The sequence below is a fragment of the Lethenteron reissneri genome, chromosome 2 (genome assembly GCF_015708825.2).
Source record: "Lethenteron reissneri isolate LAM-NWPU_2019-01 chromosome 2, ASM1570882v1, whole genome shotgun sequence".
NCBI lineage: Eukaryota > Metazoa > Chordata > Hyperoartia > Petromyzontiformes > Petromyzontidae > Lethenteron > Lethenteron reissneri.
In genome coordinates, this window is record NC_083780.1 from 2,587,526 (window position 1) to 2,608,290 (window position 20,765).

A 20,765-nucleotide genomic window follows, 5' to 3' on the forward strand; every position below is an offset into this window, starting at 1 on the left:
AGCACATTAATGATGGGTTGCGTGCATTACACACGTGGGAGGAGGAAACCGGAGCGCCCGGAGAAAAACCACGCCTTGCGCGAGGGGGCAACGCTCTATCCCCGGTACAGATGTAAACAGGTGGCGATTCGTCCACACTGTGCTGTACCCGCCTTCTGGTGGCACAACCAGGGTTATGGCACCTCCTCGACGCGTAACAACGGGAAGGGAGTTCCACAACATTTGTGTGCCGTGATCCACAAACCCTCGCTACTGCCTCCACAGAGTGCTGGTTCACAGGTAAGCCACGTGCATAGCCACCACCGCCCGATTAGATGACGGTGCTCAGCTGAGGCTGTCACAGTGAACTCATGATGATAACGATGATCAAGTTCAAGTTCAAGTTCATTTATTAGGTATAGCCCTGTGAGCCATTCAGCTCTTGAATCGGGTGCAACCGCAACAAACAAAAAACAAAAACATGAACAAAAAAACATCTTAAAGTGAATATGTGACTAAGTGATGATGATGATGACGTTGATGATGGTGGTGGTGATCTCACCCACACCACGCTCACCTGCTCACTTCATTCCGCGTTTTAAATGCAGCGTATTCCATGATCTCATCGCTCGTGCAATCATTCGCTCCGGCACGCTCACGCACGCGTCTCTTCCCAGCAGCCGTGCCGTCGATTTACTTTCAAAAGACCAACCGAAGTTGTATTTTGTACACTGTCAGATAGAACTATCTATGATGTCGACGTTTTCAGCCGACTGGCCTTCTTTGTGAGTTATTACGATTCACAGCAAGAGAGGGACGTCCTTGATTATACTGGAATGGATGGGTAGGTGGGTGGGTGGGTGACCTGATGCTGTTCAGAAAAGCAGCAATGAATAGCCAACGCAAGCGACGACGCGATACGCTGTTGTATTTATGTGCACACACACGCGCACACAAGCAAAGACAAAGATCCCGCGTTCAGCCCTAAAAGACTCTTGGGGCAAGTGCTGTTAGCGACCACCGACCAAACATACACACACACAGACACATTCACACGAAGTGCGGTAATCCCCGGTAGAGTTTACCCGTGCGAAGTTAATTGCCCACATCCACACCTCCGTGTAAACCTGCCAAATTGGGTATTCTTAGTGTGTTCGCATAGGAGCTCGCTTATTTTAGTTGTGGTCTGCGCGTAATTAAATGAAGGTGTCGCGATAGGTTACAACGGTGCAGAGGTGGGCTCCTGTGCCAGAGCGAAGAGCGAGGGATTGCAAGGGCACGGCTGAAAAAACGACGACTGGCGCTGGGGATATCTCTCAGGGAAAGGAGGTGGAGGATGAGGAACGAAGAGGAGAGAGCCTCAGCAGGGGGCACGTGTTGAGAAGAGATCAAGCAAAATGCATAGGAAGGTTTCTATTGCAAACTCACAGACTCACACAGAAATCCACAGACTCACACAGAGACCCATAGACTAGCATAGAGACCCATATACTGACACAGACACCCATAGACTCACACTGAGATTCATATCCTTTCACATAAACCCATAGACTCACACAACGACCCATAGACTCGCACAGAGTCCCATAGACTCACAGAGAGGAGAGGGGATGGGAGGGTGCGGTGGAGGGGATGTGATGAGGAGGGTGGAGGTGACGAGGAACGAGGCATGGCATAGAAGTGCAGAAGGACAATGCGAGCAGTCGACCCCCTGTACGTGTGGACTTGTGGCTTTGATGATGAATGACGGTCTGGAGAGCACGTTGTTTGACAAGGCAGAAACTGAAGAGATCAGGATGAGTCTCACTTCCTGTTTTTACACAGTGAGGCGCCCGTGTGTGGAATCGAACCCAGTCGCCGTCTTGCTGTGGGAGGGGGGGAGTGTGACCACTGTGTTATCCCCACCACTCCCACCGCCACCACCACCACCCCGCAGCCCTAAGCCACGCGCTGAATAACGTGAAACACAAAGACACTCTCACAAACACTCTCGCGCTAGCCGCCTTCGTGTAAATATTTATTTATGTAATTCAGGTAAACAATTGCTCTACACTTGTCGCACGCGGCTCGACTCCAATTGGTGGACACGGCAACTTTAGTACGCGGGGCCATCCATAGGGGTGGGGGGGGGGTGCGGGGGAAAATCTCCCCGACACCTGCAAACTAAACACAGAGTAAGCATTTACATCATGAGGCCTCCTTTGCCAGTAGCAAATAATATAATAGGTTTTTTCCCACTTTTTAACTGGCAACAAAACTAACACATTTTTACGAGGAATCATGTTTGCATTAACCACAATACCTGCGGTCAGAATGCAAAAAACAAACACTCTGATAATGTATGCATTGTCCTTGAAATTGATTGGTCCACACCAGAGACAGGTTTTACAGGTAGGAACAACAGGTTCCACACTGCCCACCAGGGAGTATGTGCCTGTCGTGCACTCTGCGCAGTTCAATGACTGACTGTCTTGGTATATTGCAGTTTGCTTGACTGCAAAAGTTTTTGGTCGCGATCGCCGACGTTCAGTGCAACCATCGGCGGTGTGGAGATAGTGGGAATGTTCGCAACCATCGGCGACGTCTGGCCACAGTACGGCGGCGGGCGCACAATAAAGGACGAGACGCCCGAAGAGCGTGGTGCCCGACTGGAGTGCGCGCGCGTCGCGTTGGCTGCCCGACGTACCGCGCCCCAGACGCCCGAGGCCCGGGTCGTGCGCGCCGAACCGGCGAGCACGCTGGTGGCGATCGCCACGGTGCTTGTGCCGCAGCAACCGAATGGCTACGACTGCAGCGTCTATGCCCTGCTCAACATCATGCACCTGGTGCGCGATTACGACAGCATCGTGGCCGTTCAAGGACCAGGTCGGGTGGATTGGCGCGCGTGGTACACGCAGGAAATGGCGTCACAGCACAGGCACGACCTGCTGCAGCAGCTGCATGAACTTAAAGACCTACATCAGCAATACATCAAGAATCATCATCAGATGCAATAGTAACAGATACAACCTCCAACACGACTACGGTATCCAACACGGTTCGCACTAATGCGCTGTCCAACCAAGTTCCTACCTGCCCACTCCGAAGGAACTCATATGGTGTTCAACCAGATGACGTCATCTGTTTTTTGTGCGCCTTTGGCGTCATCTGGTTGAACACCACAAGGCTCTAAAAAAACCTGTCTCTGGTGTGGACCAATCAATTTCAAGGACAATGCATACATTATCAGAGTGTTTTTTTTGCATTCTGACCGCAGGTATTGTGGTTAATGCAAACATGATTCCTCGTAAAAAGGTGTCAGTTTTGTAGCCAGAAAGAAGGGTAAGAAAAACCTATTATTAAACACGGAGTATTCCCTCTGCCACCGTGACGTCGAAGCACGTAGAGCCGTCCCCCAAAAGCGCGGGGCACGGGGCGGTCGCCCCGATTCGCCGTACCACCCGAGAGACGGCTCCTGAGTGGAAAACGGAAACTACAGTAGCTGGAACATGAATGCGTGCTGGCTTTCGCTTTAAACACAACGGACGTTCGACGTCGCGTGCGAACGTTTGTATAATGTGTGTTTATATATACTCACAACAAGAATGGAATAGAATGTAATAACATATTAAGAAAAATGAAATAGAATCTCTTATGCACTTAACGATGCTACGTCATAATATGCTTCTAATGACGATGCAAAACACCACGTAAGTTAAGCGGTCGTCCCGCTCCCCTCCTCCCGCCTCTTGGTTGGGATGCTGATTCCTCCAGCTACACGTGTCCCCACACTGCCTACACGTGTTCCCAGACTAGTGAGACGTGTTCCCACACTGGCTACACGTGTTCCCAGACAGGCCACACGTGTTCCTAGACAGGCCACACGTGTTTCCAGACTGACCACGCGTGTTCCCACACTGGCCACACGTGTTCCCAGACAGGCCACACGTGTTCCCAGACAGGCCACACGTGTTCCCAGACAAGCCACACGTGTTCCCAGACTGACCACACGTGTTCCCAGACTGACCGCACGTGTTCCCAGACTGACCACACGTGTTCCCACACTGGCCACACGTGTTCCCAGACAGGCCACACATGTTCCCAGACAGGCCACACGTGTTCCCAGATTGACCACACGTGTTCCCAGACAGGCCACACGTGTTCCCAGACAGGCCACACGTGTTCTCAGACTGACCACACGTGTCCCCGCACTGGCTACACGTGTTCCAAAACTGGCAACATATGTTCCCACACTGGCTGCACGTTTTCCTACACCGGCTACACATTGTTCCCAGATTGGCTACACGTGATTTCAGACTGGCTACACGTGTTCCCAGACTAGCGAGACGTGTTCACAGACTGGCTACACGTGTTCTGTGAATGGATACACTTGATGCCAGAATGGCTACACGTGTTCCCACACTGCCTACACGTGTTCCCAGACTGGCTACATGTGTTCGCAGACTGGTTACACGTGTTTCCACGCTGGCTACACGTGTTCCCAGACGGGCTGAATCAGCTTCACATTCCCTAGAGGCAGCAGTGCCTGCAGTAGGATAACGGCTTTGTGCACGTGTAGTAAGTATTGCGTTGCAGTGAGTGGTGCGTAATCACACACAACAAACATCTCGACACGTTCGTCAAACTGTAATAAATATCGTGAGCTTGCCTTCGCATTGCAGCGTTACTGGCGAATGGCTTTGGAATTGCGTTGGTCATTTGTAAATAACGTTCTTTAGTTATACGATCCTTACTTGAAGTCCTGTGCTGCTGCGAGAGTTGCCGAGACGATCCGTGGTTTACTCCGCCACGCGTCAAACCCAAGTCCCCCAGGGCTCGCGGAGCGTCAGGGCTTTGAGCCTCGCGTCGCGAATGGGAACAGTAGCACCCATCCTGACACGGGAGGCGTGATGATACCACGGCAACACGAGGCTTGTGGAAATTTTACTTATTTATCCGGGAGAGCCTTCTACTGCATTGCTTTTTTACTCGTAAGATGTTTTCAGACGGATATTGTTTAAGTTGGAGGAGAAAATCGGAGCACCTAGATGAAACCTACACCTTGCACGACAGGGCAACACTCTATCCCCGTACAAATAGAAACAGATGGCGATTAGTCCACACTTTGCGATACCGCCTTCCTCTGGCGAGCCAGGTTTATGGCACCTCCTCGACGCCCACCCACGGAAAGTGCAGTGATTCACTAAGTCTCGCCGCCCGCCATCCAACGGTCTCTTGAATTATCATTTGGTTAAATGCAATAAATTAATAAAATAAACTTAAAAAGACGTGATGCACTTTTCAAACATTGTTTACCGGAATGAATGGCCTGACTGCCCGCTCACCCACTCCGCTGGCTCGCGATTGCAACGCTCCACAGGATGAGGCTGGAACGAACGTGGAACGGGGATGCCCTGAGGTCATGCAATAAGGGCTCTGAGCTTCAGGTCGCATAGGACGCTGCGCATGACGGATCGGTCACTCTGGAGGTCGCGGCGTCTCCCCGCCAGGTCACGAACATTGGTAGCCACAAGCGATCTTGAGGAATTATTTCGAAAATCTGATTCTCACCAGGGCCCCATGATGTAAACAAGTGCGGTGTCCACCCCCCCCCCCCCCCCCCCATCCACTCTGTCTCTCTACTGATCTCTCTATTTAGGTTCTATGAAAACGGGCCAGCGCCCGAAATGTTAGCTGTTATATGTTTCCCCATTTAAGGCGACACGCACATACACAGTGTTATTGACTCGGAACGTCTTGAGTGTTGTTGTTGGTAGTGCACCACTCCCAACACAGCATCGGCAGCATCACCAAATAAATGTGTGAAAACATCAGTAGCCGTCGTAGTAGCCTCTCTGCCAATATGTATTTGCACGAGTATATTACCTGCCGTGTCGTTGTGAGATTATCACTTCCCAATGCTTGCTAAATGCCCCCCACTCACCGTCCTCCCCCCTCCCCCCTCCCCACCTCCCCACACCCCACCTCGCCATCATCTCTTCTTCCATTAATTGAATGCCGTCTCGCTCCAGTTTTCGTCCCGCCTTCCTCCGCGTCTCCCACCTGCTCGAGGTATCTTTCACGTGCCCAGACAGAAGCTGGCGAAGTGCGCGGATTAAATCGTCGCTCTTGCTCGCGGCCGGCTCCGTTCGCGGCGACGCCAGCAGGAGGAGGTGACTTACCCGCGAGCTTTAGCAAGCGCCCGCGGGACGTCGAACAGATCGACTCCTCTGCAGCTCGACGCAAACATTCGACCGGAGAGGATGAGGTAGAAGGCGTTACGGAAGGGCCTGTTGAAGGCGGCGAACAGGATGGGATTCGCCGTCGAGTTGATGTACGTGAACCAGTTGATGACCTCCCACGTGACGGAGCCCGCCTGGTAGCCGAATATCGGCTCCGTGACCGACACTACGAAGTACGGGATCCAGAGCGAGATGAAGACGCCCACGATGATGCCCATGGTGATGGTGGCGCTGTGCTCGCGTCTCAGCGAACTCCTTGCGGAGTCCGCGTTCGAGCCCATGGCGGCGGAAGTGATCTTCCTCGCCTGCTGCCTGGCCAGTTGATAAATCCTACCGTAGGCCAGTGTCATCAGCATCATGGGGACGACGCACGCGAAGATCGTGTTGGCCATCGCGAACGGCAGGTTCAGCAGCACCGGGCAGTCGTCGGGACAAACGTGCGCCACCTCCTCCTCCAGCCCGACCAGGTTCCACTCCAGCATGAAGGCGAGGCCGTAGACCAGCAGGCAGAGCCAGCTGCACACGAGCATGCGGGCGCACGCCCTTCTGGTGACGCGCTGCTCGTATCGCAGCGGGTCGCTGATGGCCACGTAGCGGTCGAAGGAGATGCAGCTGAGGTGGACGATGGACGACGTGCAGAAGGTGTAGTCGAGCCACGTGTGGACCCTGCAGAAGACGCGGCCGTAAAACCAGCAGTTGTGCACGGAGCGCATCACGCTGAAGGGCATGATCAGCAGGCCCACCAGGAGGTCCGCCACGGCGAGAGACAGCGTTAGGGCGTTGGTGCGAGTCTGCAGCTGCCTGAAGTAGAGGATGGACGTGATGGTGAGGAGGTTGCCCGCGACGGTGATGGCGCTGATCGAGAGGAGGAGGGACATCATTTGAGCGCGCTCCGATGATGATGTGACGGACGCGCGGCTGCAGTTGAAGTTGTAGAATGTGAGCCCGCACGCTGGCGAGGTGGTGTTGGCGTGAGATGACATCGTGTATGCCTGTGTGTGATGTGTGTGCAGGTAATGTGTGTGTAGGTGTGTCTGTGTGTGCAGGTAATGTGTGTAGGTGTGTCTGTGTGTGCAGGTGTGTGTATGTGAAGGTGTGTCTGTGTGTGCAGGTGTGTGTATGTGAAGGTGTGTCTGTGTGTGCAGGTAATGTGTGTGTAGGGGTGTCTGTGTGTGCAGGTAATGTGTGTAGGTGTGTGTGTGTGCAGGTGTGTGTATGTGAAGGTGTGTCTGTGTGTGCAGGTGTGTGTATGTGAAGGTGTGTCTGTGTGTGCAGGTGTGTGTATGTGAAGGTGTGTCTGTGTGTGCAGGTGTGTGTATGTGAAGGTGTGTCTGTGTGTGCAGGTAATGTGTGTGTAGGTGTGTGTGTGTTTGCAGGTGTGTGTATGTGAAGGTGTGTCTGTGTGTGCAGGTGTGTGTATGTGAAGGTGTGTCTGTGTGTGCAGGTAATGTGTGTGTAGGTGTGTCTGTGTGTGCAGGTAATGTGTGTAGGTGTGTCTGTGTGTGCAGGTAATGTGTGTGTAGGTGTGTGTGTGTGTGCAGGTGTGTGTATGTGAAGGTGTGTCTGTGTGTGCAGGTGTGTGTATGAAGGTGTGTCTGTGTGTGCAGGTAATGTGTGTGTAGGTGTGTCTGTGTGTGCAGGTAATGTATGTGAAGGTGTGTCTGTGTGTGCAGGTAATGTGTGTGTGAAGGGGTGTCTGTGTGTGCAGGTAATGTGTGTGTAGGTGTGTCTGTGTGTGCAGGTAATGTGTGTGCAGGTGTGTGTGTGGAGAGCGGTAGTGTAACGGTTAGCGTGCTGCGCTATGACCCGGCCACTCGAATTTGAACCTAGCTCACGGTCAACGCCAGTGACGATTATCTGAACCGGTCCTGGGTCTCCCCTAGATCGACTCAGCCTCAAATGAGCACCTGGTGCGGGGTGTAAACGTCGCCACTAGGGAGACAAAGGCGGCTGGGCGTGGTGCTAGCCACCCACCTCCTCGTATGCTGTGCCGGCCTTGATAGGTGCTCGCTAACAGCACTTGCCCCAACAGTCTGTCAAGGCTATACGGGGGATCTGTGTCTTTGTAGGTGTGTTTGAGTGTGTTTGTGTGCGAATTGGCTTTGTATAAACGCTCGCGACAGGCAGTCTATGTAGGCTAAATCGGCGATCTTTGACTTTGGATGTACAGTATGCGAATGGGATGGGTGAATAGGTGATCGCAAATAGCACTTGTCCTCGCGGTCTATGTAGGCTATACGGGCGATCTCTGCCTTTGTATCCTTTTGTGTGTATGAGTGTGCATAGGCTCTCGCTAAGAACTTGCCCCAACAGTCGAATTAAGCTATAAAGGGGGATATTTTATTTTGTGTGTTCATATATATCCGCACGTGAACACGTCTACAGTATGTACCCGTATGTGTACGTGTGTGTGGTGTATACGTATGCATGCATGTACGTTATACCCGCGAATGTACGTTTACACGTGTTTTGGTATGTGTATGTATTACGTGCGCGTATGGGGATCGGTGGCTTAGCGGTCAGCGCACTGCGTTTCCAACCCAGTGAGCGGAGTTCAATCGCCAGGCCAACATCAGTGGCGAGTGGATATTGAAAACAACTAAATCATAAGCTCCCCTCTAGGTTTACTCAGCCTTAAATAAGTACCGCATTCGGTGTGTAACATCGGCACAGGGGAGAGACGGAGGCGGCCGCTACGTGATGACCACTCGTCATAGGTGCACGCTAACAGCACTTGTCCGCAATCGTCGCTAAGTCTGTACGGGGAATATTAGTCGTTAGCTGTGTACGCTTGCGAATGTATGAGGTGTCTGTGTGTATGTACGCAGATGTGTGGACAGTATGTACGAATTAATCCAAGCTGGTGTTTATACATTCAAAACAAGTGTACTTAAAACAAATTGCAACTTTCACTTAAAACAACTCAATGTCTCAACGTTTCGGCTGACTGGCCTTCTTCAAGATAAATGCAGACTTTAAGAGAGAGAGAGAGTCATTTATATACGAGATATGGTTGGGATTGGGTTGTTGAGCTGATACTCCTGGCAACGCCAATAAACTTATGGCGTACGTTGTGATATTTATATACAAAGACACGTACATACATACATATACATACACACATTCACACGGAGACATGTTAGCACCTTCACACGCCGTGCACTCATCCTCCAGGGACCGCACGCGCAAACCCCAAATTCACCCAAACCTGCGCGCAAATTGGCCCCATGGGACTCAATCAGTTAAACCGCACGGGGTGCTTGATTAATGGAATTGTAAGAGGACACGCCGGCCGTGGCAGATGGGTAGCCGATAGGAACGCCACTGTTGAATCCCCACTGACCCCGAATGGATAATACAACAACACGGTACGCATTTGTCATGACCAGTGGGCTAAGGTTTTTATTTCTAGATTTGAAGCTTTCGTGACTGCAATGATTCATACTCTTAGGTTTTTTCGGTAAAGTCACGTAGGTAAAAATAAATAATAAAATAATATAAATAATAATAGAAATAAAATTATATATCACGACGTTTCGGAGGCAACACAAGTCTCCGTCATCAGGTGGGACCGTCACAGCTAAATTTACTGTATCAAGTGAGGCAAAATTCCAAGAGACAAGCTCTTAAATACAAGTTAAGGGGAAAGGAGGGGGGGGGAGGGGCTTATTTGAATGTGGTAGCCAATGAATGGCACGTGTTGGGGGGGTGGGCGGGGCTAAAAAAGAACAATAGGTGCACATGTTGTTGTTTTACCCGGTGTTGGTTGACAATCAAAATACAAAAAGGGGAGTACTGTTAAACGCTGGGGATGCCAACACTCGGTAAAGTAAAATAAGATGGTCCAAATATGTGTAGTTAAATCTTTTTTACATGGTTAATAACATATATTGTTCTCTTTTAGCCCCCCCCCCCCCAACACGTGCCATTCATTGGCTACCATATTCAGATAAGCCCCTCCCCCCTCCTCCCCCCTTAACTTGTATTTAAGAGCTTGTCTCTTGGAATTTTGCCTCACTTGATACAGTAAATCTAGCTGTGACGGTCCCACCTGATGACGGAGACTTGTGTTGCCTCCGAAACGTCGTGATTTATAAAATAAATTATAGTATTATTTTTATTATTTTTATTAATTATTTTTACCTACGTGACTTTACCGAAAAAACCTAAGACTAAGGTTTTTACTTTATTTTATGTAATGTATGTGGAACTACTTTCGCACCGCACACAAACACGTTAATTTGCGTACCGCATCGAAATGCAATCGCTGCACTCCCAAGTAGAGACGCTGGGCGGACGCTCTGGACGTTTCTTCATCTTGCATAGTTTGAGTTTGATTTGATTCGTAGCGCGGAATTTTCAACCTTTTGATAATTGTCCAGATATTTTATTACACGAAAGATCCGTGGTGCATGTGTGAGCACAGCAGCAGCAACACAAACAAAAGACAGATCGAGAGAGAGGCAGGAGAAGTCAGTCGGAGGGGGAGGACAAAAACAAGGTTTTGAGTCTTTATTTGAACGAGGGCAAGGAGTCGACAGCATGGACGGCTGTGGGGGGAGAGGCACAGTGGCGAGATGTTAACTATCTCGTCTGGCATACAGGAGGTCGTGTGTTCGATCCCGACTGACGACTGGATATTTGGAGTCTGCGTGTCTCTCACTGTCCCCGTGGTCGCGTGTTTTATTTTTGCTCCGGGTCCTCCGGTTTTTCCTCTACAATTCGAATCAACACGCGTTTAGGAGTGTTTGGCTGCTATACATTGTGCACGTGATAAGCCACGTCGTTGAGCTATCATTTGTGGTCAGGTCGCTTCTGAATAAATAAATATATAGCTTTGTCGGCCTTACCTGCCAAAACAGTTTCCGTTTTTTTAGTAGCAGAGACACAAGGAAATGGAACGTGTCCGAAAAGTCTTCAGCCGTTGGGAGATGGAGCAGTGAAATCAGCTAGGTCTGCAGATCCTGCTAGAATTGTTGTGGGATCGTGAGGGATGGCGACGGCTTTGGGAGGCCCTTCATCCAGAAGTGGATTTGTCATGGCTGCTGATGATGGTTGATGATGGTGGTGGTGATGATGATGGGTTGGAACACCTCCATCAGCCAGAGTTTGATTGAATCCGTAGAGGAGTTGCTAGGGGGAGCCCGATATCCACGCTGCGTCGCCAGGGATCTGACGCCGCAACCCACCTCAGGTGCAGGCAGGCGATGAGTCATGCAGTGACCGTGTGCGTGCGTTCATCAAGGAATGCCGGTGAGCACGTGTATGTACCAGGGACGTGCGGTCAGGGGAGGCAGGGGAGGCAGAGCCTGTCATACTCCAATGAAAATAGCTGTTACGAAAAGTAACAAAAAAAGAACAAGATAAATTACAAATTATGACTTTTCCACTGATCTGTGTAAAAAATGTTATTTCTGTATGATTCCAAATATGACAGAGAGATAATAACATGCACGCGCTTATTTCCTGCGCTCCATGCAGTTGCTGAGGGGTTGCGCATTCAGAGGGGAGGCCGAGCTCGTCGCTACCTCGCCTCCCGTCTCGCTGTATTTTTAGCGGAGCTCCGCAAATTTAGCGATTTTGACTATGAACATAATTGGAATCATACAGAAATGACAACATATATCAGTGCAAAAATCAGATTATTTTTCACTTTTCAGGAACAGCTATTTTCATTGGAGTTTGAGAGGTGAGGCTGTGCGTCCCCTGCCTCCCCTGACCGCACGTCCCTGGTATGTATGTGTCGTGAGCCCAACTGAGTCGCAGACGTTGTCTTTGGAGTAACACTATTTATTCAATAAATCAACATAACATAACACAACCTGCATTTGGGTGTTGAATGCCCATCTAGCCACGCTACAGCAGAACTAGACACGGTTCACTATCCCGGCCCGCACAACACAAGCGTGGCTAGAGGCTTATTTTACCCGACGTGGATCTTCATCACCAGCAACACGAAGAACCCCGAGCCCCTTACGGGGGCCCAGTTATATCGGCCTGGGCTGGGGCTGGCTCCGCCCCTCGCCCCGCCCACCATCTAGATCTCTCGAGTTCTTTCCCGAAGGCTCCCAGAGAGCTCCTCTATACCACGTGACCGCCCAGCGGCCCCGGTCCACCGATGGCCCACCTCCAATATCATCCGGTCACGTGTCGGCAGGTCAACGAGCGTATCATATCCCAACGTAACCCTGGATGGCTGACTCTCCCTCTCGCATCCCTCACCTGGAGCCCGCACCGCACACCGTACGTGGTGCCTCCGCGCTGACCAGCGCTCACCGAAGCCCCGCTAGGGCTGGTACTACATCCCATAAGCGGGCTACACATAATGCCAACACATTATCTGCCTGGGCTTCGTAAGCCCGGCACCACACAGTGACAATCACAGTCACTCCATCCGTGTAGGTCGACTCAGCCTCAAATGAGCACCCGGTGCTGTGTGTAAACATCGCCACTAAGAGAGACAAAGGCGGCGCGGCGTGGTGTTGGCCATCCACCCCATCATGTGCCGTTTCCGCGAACAGCACTTGCCCCAAAACATATTTGGAGATCTTTGTATCTTTGTGTGGGTGTATGCATACACCTGGCGCCGTGTCTAGCACTGTGCTACGTACCCGGTGATACGAGTTAGATTCTCGCTCACGGCCAACACCAGCGACGACTATCTGAACCCGTCCTGGGCCTCCCCTATGTCGACTCAACTCAGCCTGAAATGAGTATCTGGTGTGATGTATAAACATCGCCACTTGGGAGACAAATGCGGCGCGGAGTGGTGTTGGCCATCCACTCCCTCGTGTGCCGTACCGGAATTAACAGGTGCTCGCTAAAACCACTTGCCCCAACAGTCAGATAACGCTATACGGGCGATCTTTGTCTTTTTGTATGTTTGTGTATGTGCACCGAGCAGCCTCCTACATCCGCTCATCATCACCCATACCCCCCCGCCCCCCCCCCAAATCAAAATTGCTGAATCACAATATTGGAGGTGGGTGGAGTTAATAATTTATCCGGGGATTAGGGGTGGTTCCCTCGGGATGCTTACACGGGTACAGGTGATATGGAGTCTTCAGTTTTTCCTTTGAACGTAAATCCAATATATGGTGAACTACTTACCAACATACATACAGGTGTGCAGCACTACACATACAACAACAGCAGCCTTAACCAGACCACCAGTTCAAATTAACTGAACGTGTGACCGTATCATCGTTTAGACTGCTACCCCTCCCAACTCAACTATCAGTTCTTTTGATCTGGTGGTGTGGATAAGGCTGTGAATTTGTGTACACCTGTGTGCGCGTGTGTGTGTTGTTAAATCTGTTTCCAGCTTGCGTAGATTTTTTTCTGCTGTGATGAGATTTCGCGTACTTGACCGAATTTAACGATAGTGAAATATATTTCAGGCAACACCTGTTGGCTTAATGGGCACTTTGATGTGTTAATAAGGATTTGGTGGTAGTGGCTATGATGATGATAGATACCAGTGATGGTAATAATTACGGTTGGTGATTATGATGATGATGATGTTAGTAGGTACCAGTGGTAGTAAAAAGGATGATGGAAGTGATGTTAGTGGGGAGTGGTGGCGCAGCAGTTAGCGCGTTGCACTACGAACCCAGCGAGCCGAGTTCGAGTCCCGCTTACGGCCGACGCCAGTGACGATTATCTGAACCGGTCCTGGGCCTCCCCAGGTCAACTCAGCCTCAAATAAGTACCTGTGTGATGGGTAAATATCGCCACTGGAGAGACAAAGGCGTCCAGGCGTGGTGCTGGTCACCCACCCTTCCGTGTGCGGTGTTCGCTTTCACAGGTGCTCGCTAACATATGCGGGATCTTTGTCTGTGGATTGATTGGCGCATTGCGCCATGATTGTGACCGACGATTTGGTTTCGATTCAAGCTTCGGCAATCATCAGTGGCGCAAATTGATAGAACTGCTTCTGGGCCCCACCTAGATCGACTCAGCCTTAAATGGCTACCCGGTATGGTGTGTACACCTCATGACAGGACAACGACTCCCGGTGCTGGCTCCGCTTGGCCACCTTTGTATCCCCATTGCTGATGTTGACACACTAACACCCAGAACTACTTCAAAGTATGTAACCAACGTGTGTATACACGGATACGATATGATAGTGGTGATGGTGGCGGTCGTGCTGACGATGCTGATGATGACTGATGTCTCGTGTCAAAGCATATGAAGATTTATGATGTATTTTATCCAAAAATGCCTCGCTGAGTCTTACGACTCTTGATCAGGAGTCCTTCATCATCATCGTGTTTTGTCATTTGCGTCCGCATGAGTGTTTTCAGGTTGGTAATGATGAAACTCCTTCACGCATCGCCACGATTTAGTTTGCTTTATTTGTGATGACATTCACACACATCCGGCAGGACGCTCCACGGCCAAAAGGGAGCGATGGACGACGCTTTTGATATTAACAACGGAGCGGCGGCCAGGTGATGGAACGTGTCCAAAGTGCTGTCTAACTTCGGAGAGGGAGCGATGGAATCAGTTCGTGAGCAGAGCACCTGCCGGGTGGGTCGTGGCATCGAAACGATCGTGAGAGGTGGCGTGGTAGCTTGGGGAGGAGGTATTAATCCAGCAGTCGATATATCATGGCTGATGACTACAGAGCACACATTATTTTTTTTATTAAATATTACATTGTGTCTACGAATATGAATTGCGCTATGATATCCGTGAGTACATTGATGCTAAGTCTGTAGACAGACTCACGCTCGGCCGCCATGTCCCATTATTTGGTCGAAATAGTGCTGGGAATATAAATTGATTACAAAGAACTGTGGAGCGTGGACAGGACAGACGGACAGAGAGACTGAGAGAGATAAATACACAGAGCGACAGACGCAGAGACGCTGATAGAAAGACACCAAGAAACACAGACAGATAGGAAGTCAGACGTAGATAGATTTATATATATAGACTCCGACACGCCGGCGTGCATTGAACTGGGCAGGGAAATTACGCAGAGATGCACGAAGAGAGATTGACAGAGAGAGTCAAGGAGACACAGCGACACAGCGAGGTGGAAAGCATTGGACGGCGACGGAAACAAACAGGCGCCGAGATAGAGACGCGCGCAGTCATACGCAGATGGACACTGATAACAGAGGGAGACAAAAAGACCTGCGGAGAGACAAACACCACACGTGACGGTGACGTCACCACAGCGTTTGGACGAGGCTAGGCGCACCTTGAGGCACAAACGACCACAGAGACACACACGCGTGTTCGACGCGCGTAAACAAGCATCATCGCATCTTGAAATCGCCTACTTCACCCCGGACAGGTCCATTGTCCTCGCCCTAGTGGAGGAAAGCACCTTGCAGCTGATCACGGCGACAAACGCGCTGCGAAACGGACGATTCAGAGTCGCGTAGAGCACGGGGTTGATGGCCGAGCTGATGTAGCCGATCCACGTGGTGATTCGCACTGCGGCCGAACTGTTTTGGAAATTGGGGAAGAACAAGACCACCATGTAGAAGGGCAGCCAGGACAGCAGGTAGACCCCGATGATGCTGCCGAGTGTCTTGGCCGCGCTGTGTTCTCGTTTCATCGCCGCCCACTTCTGTCGAATGTTTGTAGGTTCCGCCTGCTGTTGCTGCTGCTGCTGCTGTTGGGCATGGACCTGTAGACTCACCGAGCTGATCTGGCGGCCCTGCCTGCGCGCCACGACGTAAATTCTCGCGTAAACGTATGACATTGTGAGTAGAGAGAGCACGTACGGACAGACGCCCACCACGCTGACCAGCCACGTGCTCACGAAGAACAGGCACTGGTTCGGGCACGAGATGATCTCGATGATGCCACGCGACCACTCGGGGTTAAAGTTCACGAGGATGGGAGAGGAGAAGAGCGCAGGACCGAACCACGAGATCAGCAGCATCGTCACCACGGTGTGATTGGTCACCCGCTGCGAGTAGCGGAGCGGGTCGCAGATGGCCACGTAGCGGTCGTAGGCGATGCAACCCAGGTGCATGATGGAGGAGTTCGTCAGCATGTAGTCGAGGAAGTATTGCAGATTGCAGAAGAATTGCCCGTAGAACCAGCACTTGTACACGGCCTTCATCATGCTGTAGGGCATCACCGTGAGACCGACCAGGAGGTCGGCCACGGCCAGAGATAGCGCCATGATGTTGGTGCGAGTCTGCAGCTGCCTGAAGTAGGCGATGGACGTGATGATGAGGAGGTTGCCCAGGACGGTGGCGAGGATGAGCGTGGTGATGGCGCTGAGCGCCGCGGTGCGTTCCGACATGGAGAACGTGGGCGAGCTGCAGTTGAGGTGGTAGAAGGAGTCGATGCAGTGGTCGTATGGACCCACGGTGCGGTTTTCCATGGTGAAGCCGAATATTGTCGTGTTTGTGTTTTTGTATGTATGTATTTACGTGTCTGTGTATGTGGAGAGCGGTAGTTTAGCGGTTAGCGTGCTGCGCCACGAACCCGGCGACCCCAATTCGATTCCCGTTCAAGGACAACACCAGTGACAATTATCTGAACCCTTCCAGGGCCTCCCCTAGGTCGACTCAGCCTCAAATGAGTACCTGGTGCGATGTGTAAACATCGTCACTGGGGAGACAACGGAGGCCAGGCGTGGTGCTGGCCACCCTCTTTCGTGTGCGGTGTTCGCTTTCATAGGTGCTCGCTAACGAGCACTTTTTCCCAAAAATGTGTTAATGATATATATAGGGGGAGACGTTTTTGGGTCTGTGTGTATGAACGTGTGTGTATATATGTGTGGATGCAATGTGCTAGACACGAACCAATCAAAAAAACAAGCAGGTTTTTAGGAAATATATCCGGCAACAGATTAATCAAACAGCGGAGATAAATATAATCTCGTTTGGCTCAGGTTGGTGTGGATGACTGTTGAGTAACAACTATACTTTTACATTGAGGTAGCTGAGCCAGATGATTGCGTCACGAGTAGCGGAGTGGCCCATCACTTTGACGATATCTTCGTCGTATTTGTAACTCGGACGCTGAGTCCTTCTATGTCCCATGGTCTGTTCTGGGTGACCACAGTCACCGCATACTCGAGATTTAAATACCAAATCCATTTAAGATAATATAATGGAGAGCTTATTAAAATAGCTTGTGTTGCGATCGAAACGTTGTGATAATTTTATTCACTTTATTTTTATTTTTTCTATCTACGTGATTTTACTGAAATAACCATAGAATATTACCACAATGCGTTTGAGTCTATGCAACAGCCACACTTACGATGCGATCACAAAGCACGAGGGATTTAAACAAAGCTCATTCGAACTCTGAGAAACGTTATTGACAATTACCATAATTTACGGCTTCATACTCGATCGCCGAGTTCTCGATTTTAATGCCCTGAGAGGAGTCAAACGAGGCAAATTTTTTACTTCCGAGTAATTACATCGGGAATCCAGAAACGGATTTCAGAATCTGACGTCGTGCCATGATTTAGGAGCTACTGCAACAACAATAGGCGGTCATTTTACACACGTGCGTTTGTGTGTGTGCGTTTCACTGACGGCACTGTGCCGTTTTCTGAAAACGTTAATGACAGTCACTGGACTTGAACTTCACTGGAATTGAATGCACGCGGAAAAATACATGTAACATTGTGACAAACAGTGTAGAATACAGGAACGCGTCACTGCCGGTGTCGTCGTTTCTCCGTGGCAGCCCCTGTGTTTCTTCTTGCTCTCTCTCTCCTATCTCCTGTCTCCTGTCTCCCTCCCTGCACTCCAGCTCACGATGGAACTCTCCCAGCTGAAACAGCAGGAGCGCGACCCACAACCTCCTCCACCTCTCTACACGACGCAGCAGTGACCATGGCCATCGTATCTCCCTGGCAGACCCCGCCGTCTGGAACGCGGCCATAATTTTCGTCATCATCGTCCCCACTGATTGGTCTTCATTGGTCTTTAAACCACTTAATGATAGAAGATGTGCCAATACTCTATGTTTTCTACAGATACATCTGAAACGTGTGCATGGTGAGTACAGATTTTATTGAACGTTTTGAATAAGATACATGGTCTTCAACTGGGAAACCAGTAACCCGGTCATCCTCGCAGTGGCTTTTGGCTCGCCATCGAACAAAGACGGTCACTGCATGGCGCGATTTCAGATGCACGTCTGCGGCCGTCTGGGACGCTCTTCCTTCAGATATTAGCAAGCCACTGGAGCTATGCACTTTTTAATTGTTTAGATTGAAAATCTTTAGATTGAAAACTCTTTCTTAAAAACATATTTTTGTGTTTTGTTTAGTGTCCTTCCCCCGTACCTCGGATTAGCACGGTTTGCTACGTACAGTGCGAAATAAGTTCTACATACATGCATGCAAATGAAATAAGTATCTTTTGCGGTAGGCAACGAGATGCACGAAGGACTGAAGATATTCGGGAAGTGACAGCAATCGCCGATAATGATGCTGCTGCTACTGTTGAAGGAAATGGAGTGGAATTTGGCAATAGGACGCGTTATGAGAACGGCTGACGAGAAGCAGATAACACCGCCTATGGAGAGGAGATCATCTCGAGAAGAGGCAAGATAAGCAGAAGAAGATCACGGAAGAGACGGCAGGGGAAGTGGAATCACGAGGTTCAGAGCCCAACGTTGGCATGTTTACTGGGAACTAGATAAGGACAACGAAGTGAAGGAAGCAAGGGAACAAAAGTGTGTGTGTGTGTGTAGGGAGCTGTGGCCCAGTAGTTAGCGCAATCCGTTATGAACCCGGCAACCCGGGTTTGATGTCCACTCACGGTCAACAACAGTGACGATTATCTGGTGCAATTTGTAAACATCGCCACTAGGAAGACAAAGGACGGCCGGGCGTGGTTCGGGCAACCCACCCCCTCGTGTGCCATGGCAGCCTTCTTAGGTGCTCGCTAACAGCACTTGCCCCAAAAGTCTGTTAAAGTCTATAAGGGGATCTTTGTATACGGTGTATATATATGCGGGCGTGTGATTTTTTTTCAGAGCTGTTGAACGAATGGAAAGGATCTTGATTTTAAACGTTCGTTACTGCAGGAATCCGATACTCTTTTGTTCTTTCGGTAAAGTCACGTAGGTAGAAATAAAATAAGATAAATCACGACGTTTCGAACGCAATACAAGCGCCCGTCTTCAGGTGAACACCGCGACAGCTGCGAAGTCTGTTCCCTTGTGAAGAGAAGCTGTTACCTCCAAGAAGAAGGTACTCTGCAAATCCACCGGCTACCTTCAGAGATTTGTTCATGAAAGCCATCCAAATATATAAACACAGACACAACTTCAACCGAGAAGATGGGTACAAACTGAGCAATCATTGGAAGGACATGATTAACCAGCGCAGCAGCCAGCTCCGTAGCAGGAGCGAGCTCCACACCCTCACGCGTTAGCACGGCCATCTTTTAGATCGCTAACATGGCTGCTTTTGTCAGATATGGACATGCAACCACCGGCATGACGGTATCGACTTGCTCATCTCTCATTGACTTTAACATGATATTCTCATTAACCTCGCTCATTGACTTTGACATGCTTTTCTCATTAACTTTAACATGCCATTCTTTGTTGCACATAGACTGACATTAACTTGCTCATTAAAATACATATTCGAATCCGACATGCTAATCTGAGTTCTCATGCGCTAGGGAAGCTCATTAACTTTGCACTATAATCCAACATGCTAATCTAAGTTAATTCCCTTTAACATGCCACGCTATTTATTACCTTTACACTATAATGCCCCAGTAATACTACTTCGGCTGCCTTTGTTCTCAAAACGTATATAAACTCTTGCTGGTAACAGATTCTCTTCACAAGGGAGCAGACATCGTGATGCTCGCAGCAGACATCGCAGCTGTCGCGATTTTCACCTGAAGACGGGCGCTTGTGTTGCGTTTGAAACGTCGTGATTTATTTTACTTTAATTTCTACCTACGTGACTTTACCGAAAGAACCAAAGAAAATGGATAGGAGTTTCGACGTTTCTCAACTTCAGCAAGGTTGTATAAGCACTTGGGAAAAGAAACAACGGGGAAGGGGGGGGGTGGGTTCAAGTGGAGCTGTGCGATGGAAGAAGAAGCAGCAGAAGTAGAAATGTGTTGACCTGCGATGTGGTGAGTGGTTGAGTGGGTGGCTTTCGTGAGTGAATACGTTAATGGATGAGTGACTGTTGTTGTGTCATACATTGTGGTGGTTGAGCAGAGTGTGGATGAGATACAATAGCGAGTCCGGTAGACAGAGCCCTGAACATTGGTGGGGGGAATCAAAGAGTGACGTTCAAAGTAGAACAGTAACCACGGTAGTAGCGATAGAAGAGTGAGACGGAGGCGACTGGCCGACGGTGAGAGAGCGAGTAACTGGAGTGAATCATCGAGTGCTGAATCATTGATTGCAACTGGGTGCTCCACACCAGATATTCAGCCGAAGCAGGGTTCCAGCTTAGGCCAAATGTGTGCGTATAGTGTAGCAGTGACAGAAGTATTTGGTAGAGGTCAAATTAAAGCAAACTTCTTCCATGCCTCATTGGCCTGATGAGTGGAACTGCCGTTCCATGACAGCTCAGAGGAAATCGGT

The 20,765-nt window shown here is 50.0% G+C and overlaps 2 protein-coding genes across 2 annotated transcripts; both read right to left on the bottom strand.

Annotated features, from left to right (window-relative positions):
• Nucleotides 1-6,136: 6,136 nt before the first annotated feature.
• On the bottom strand, nucleotides 6,137-7,187 carry LOC133341447 (trace amine-associated receptor 7b-like). The gene has a single exon (XM_061550093.1). It carries the CDS (start codon nucleotides 7,181-7,183, stop codon nucleotides 6,137-6,139), a length of 1,047 nt encoding a protein of 348 aa, XP_061406077.1. The 5' UTR covers nucleotides 7,184-7,187.
• Nucleotides 7,188-15,439: 8,252 nt separating this feature from the next.
• On the bottom strand, nucleotides 15,440-16,649 carry LOC133344123 (trace amine-associated receptor 1-like). Its single transcript, XM_061554113.1, has one exon. The coding sequence runs from the start codon at nucleotides 16,555-16,557 to the stop codon at nucleotides 15,493-15,495; it is 1,065 nt and encodes a 354-aa protein (XP_061410097.1). The 5' UTR covers nucleotides 16,558-16,649; the 3' UTR covers nucleotides 15,440-15,492.
• Between the last annotated feature and the right edge of the window lie 4,116 nt (nucleotides 16,650-20,765).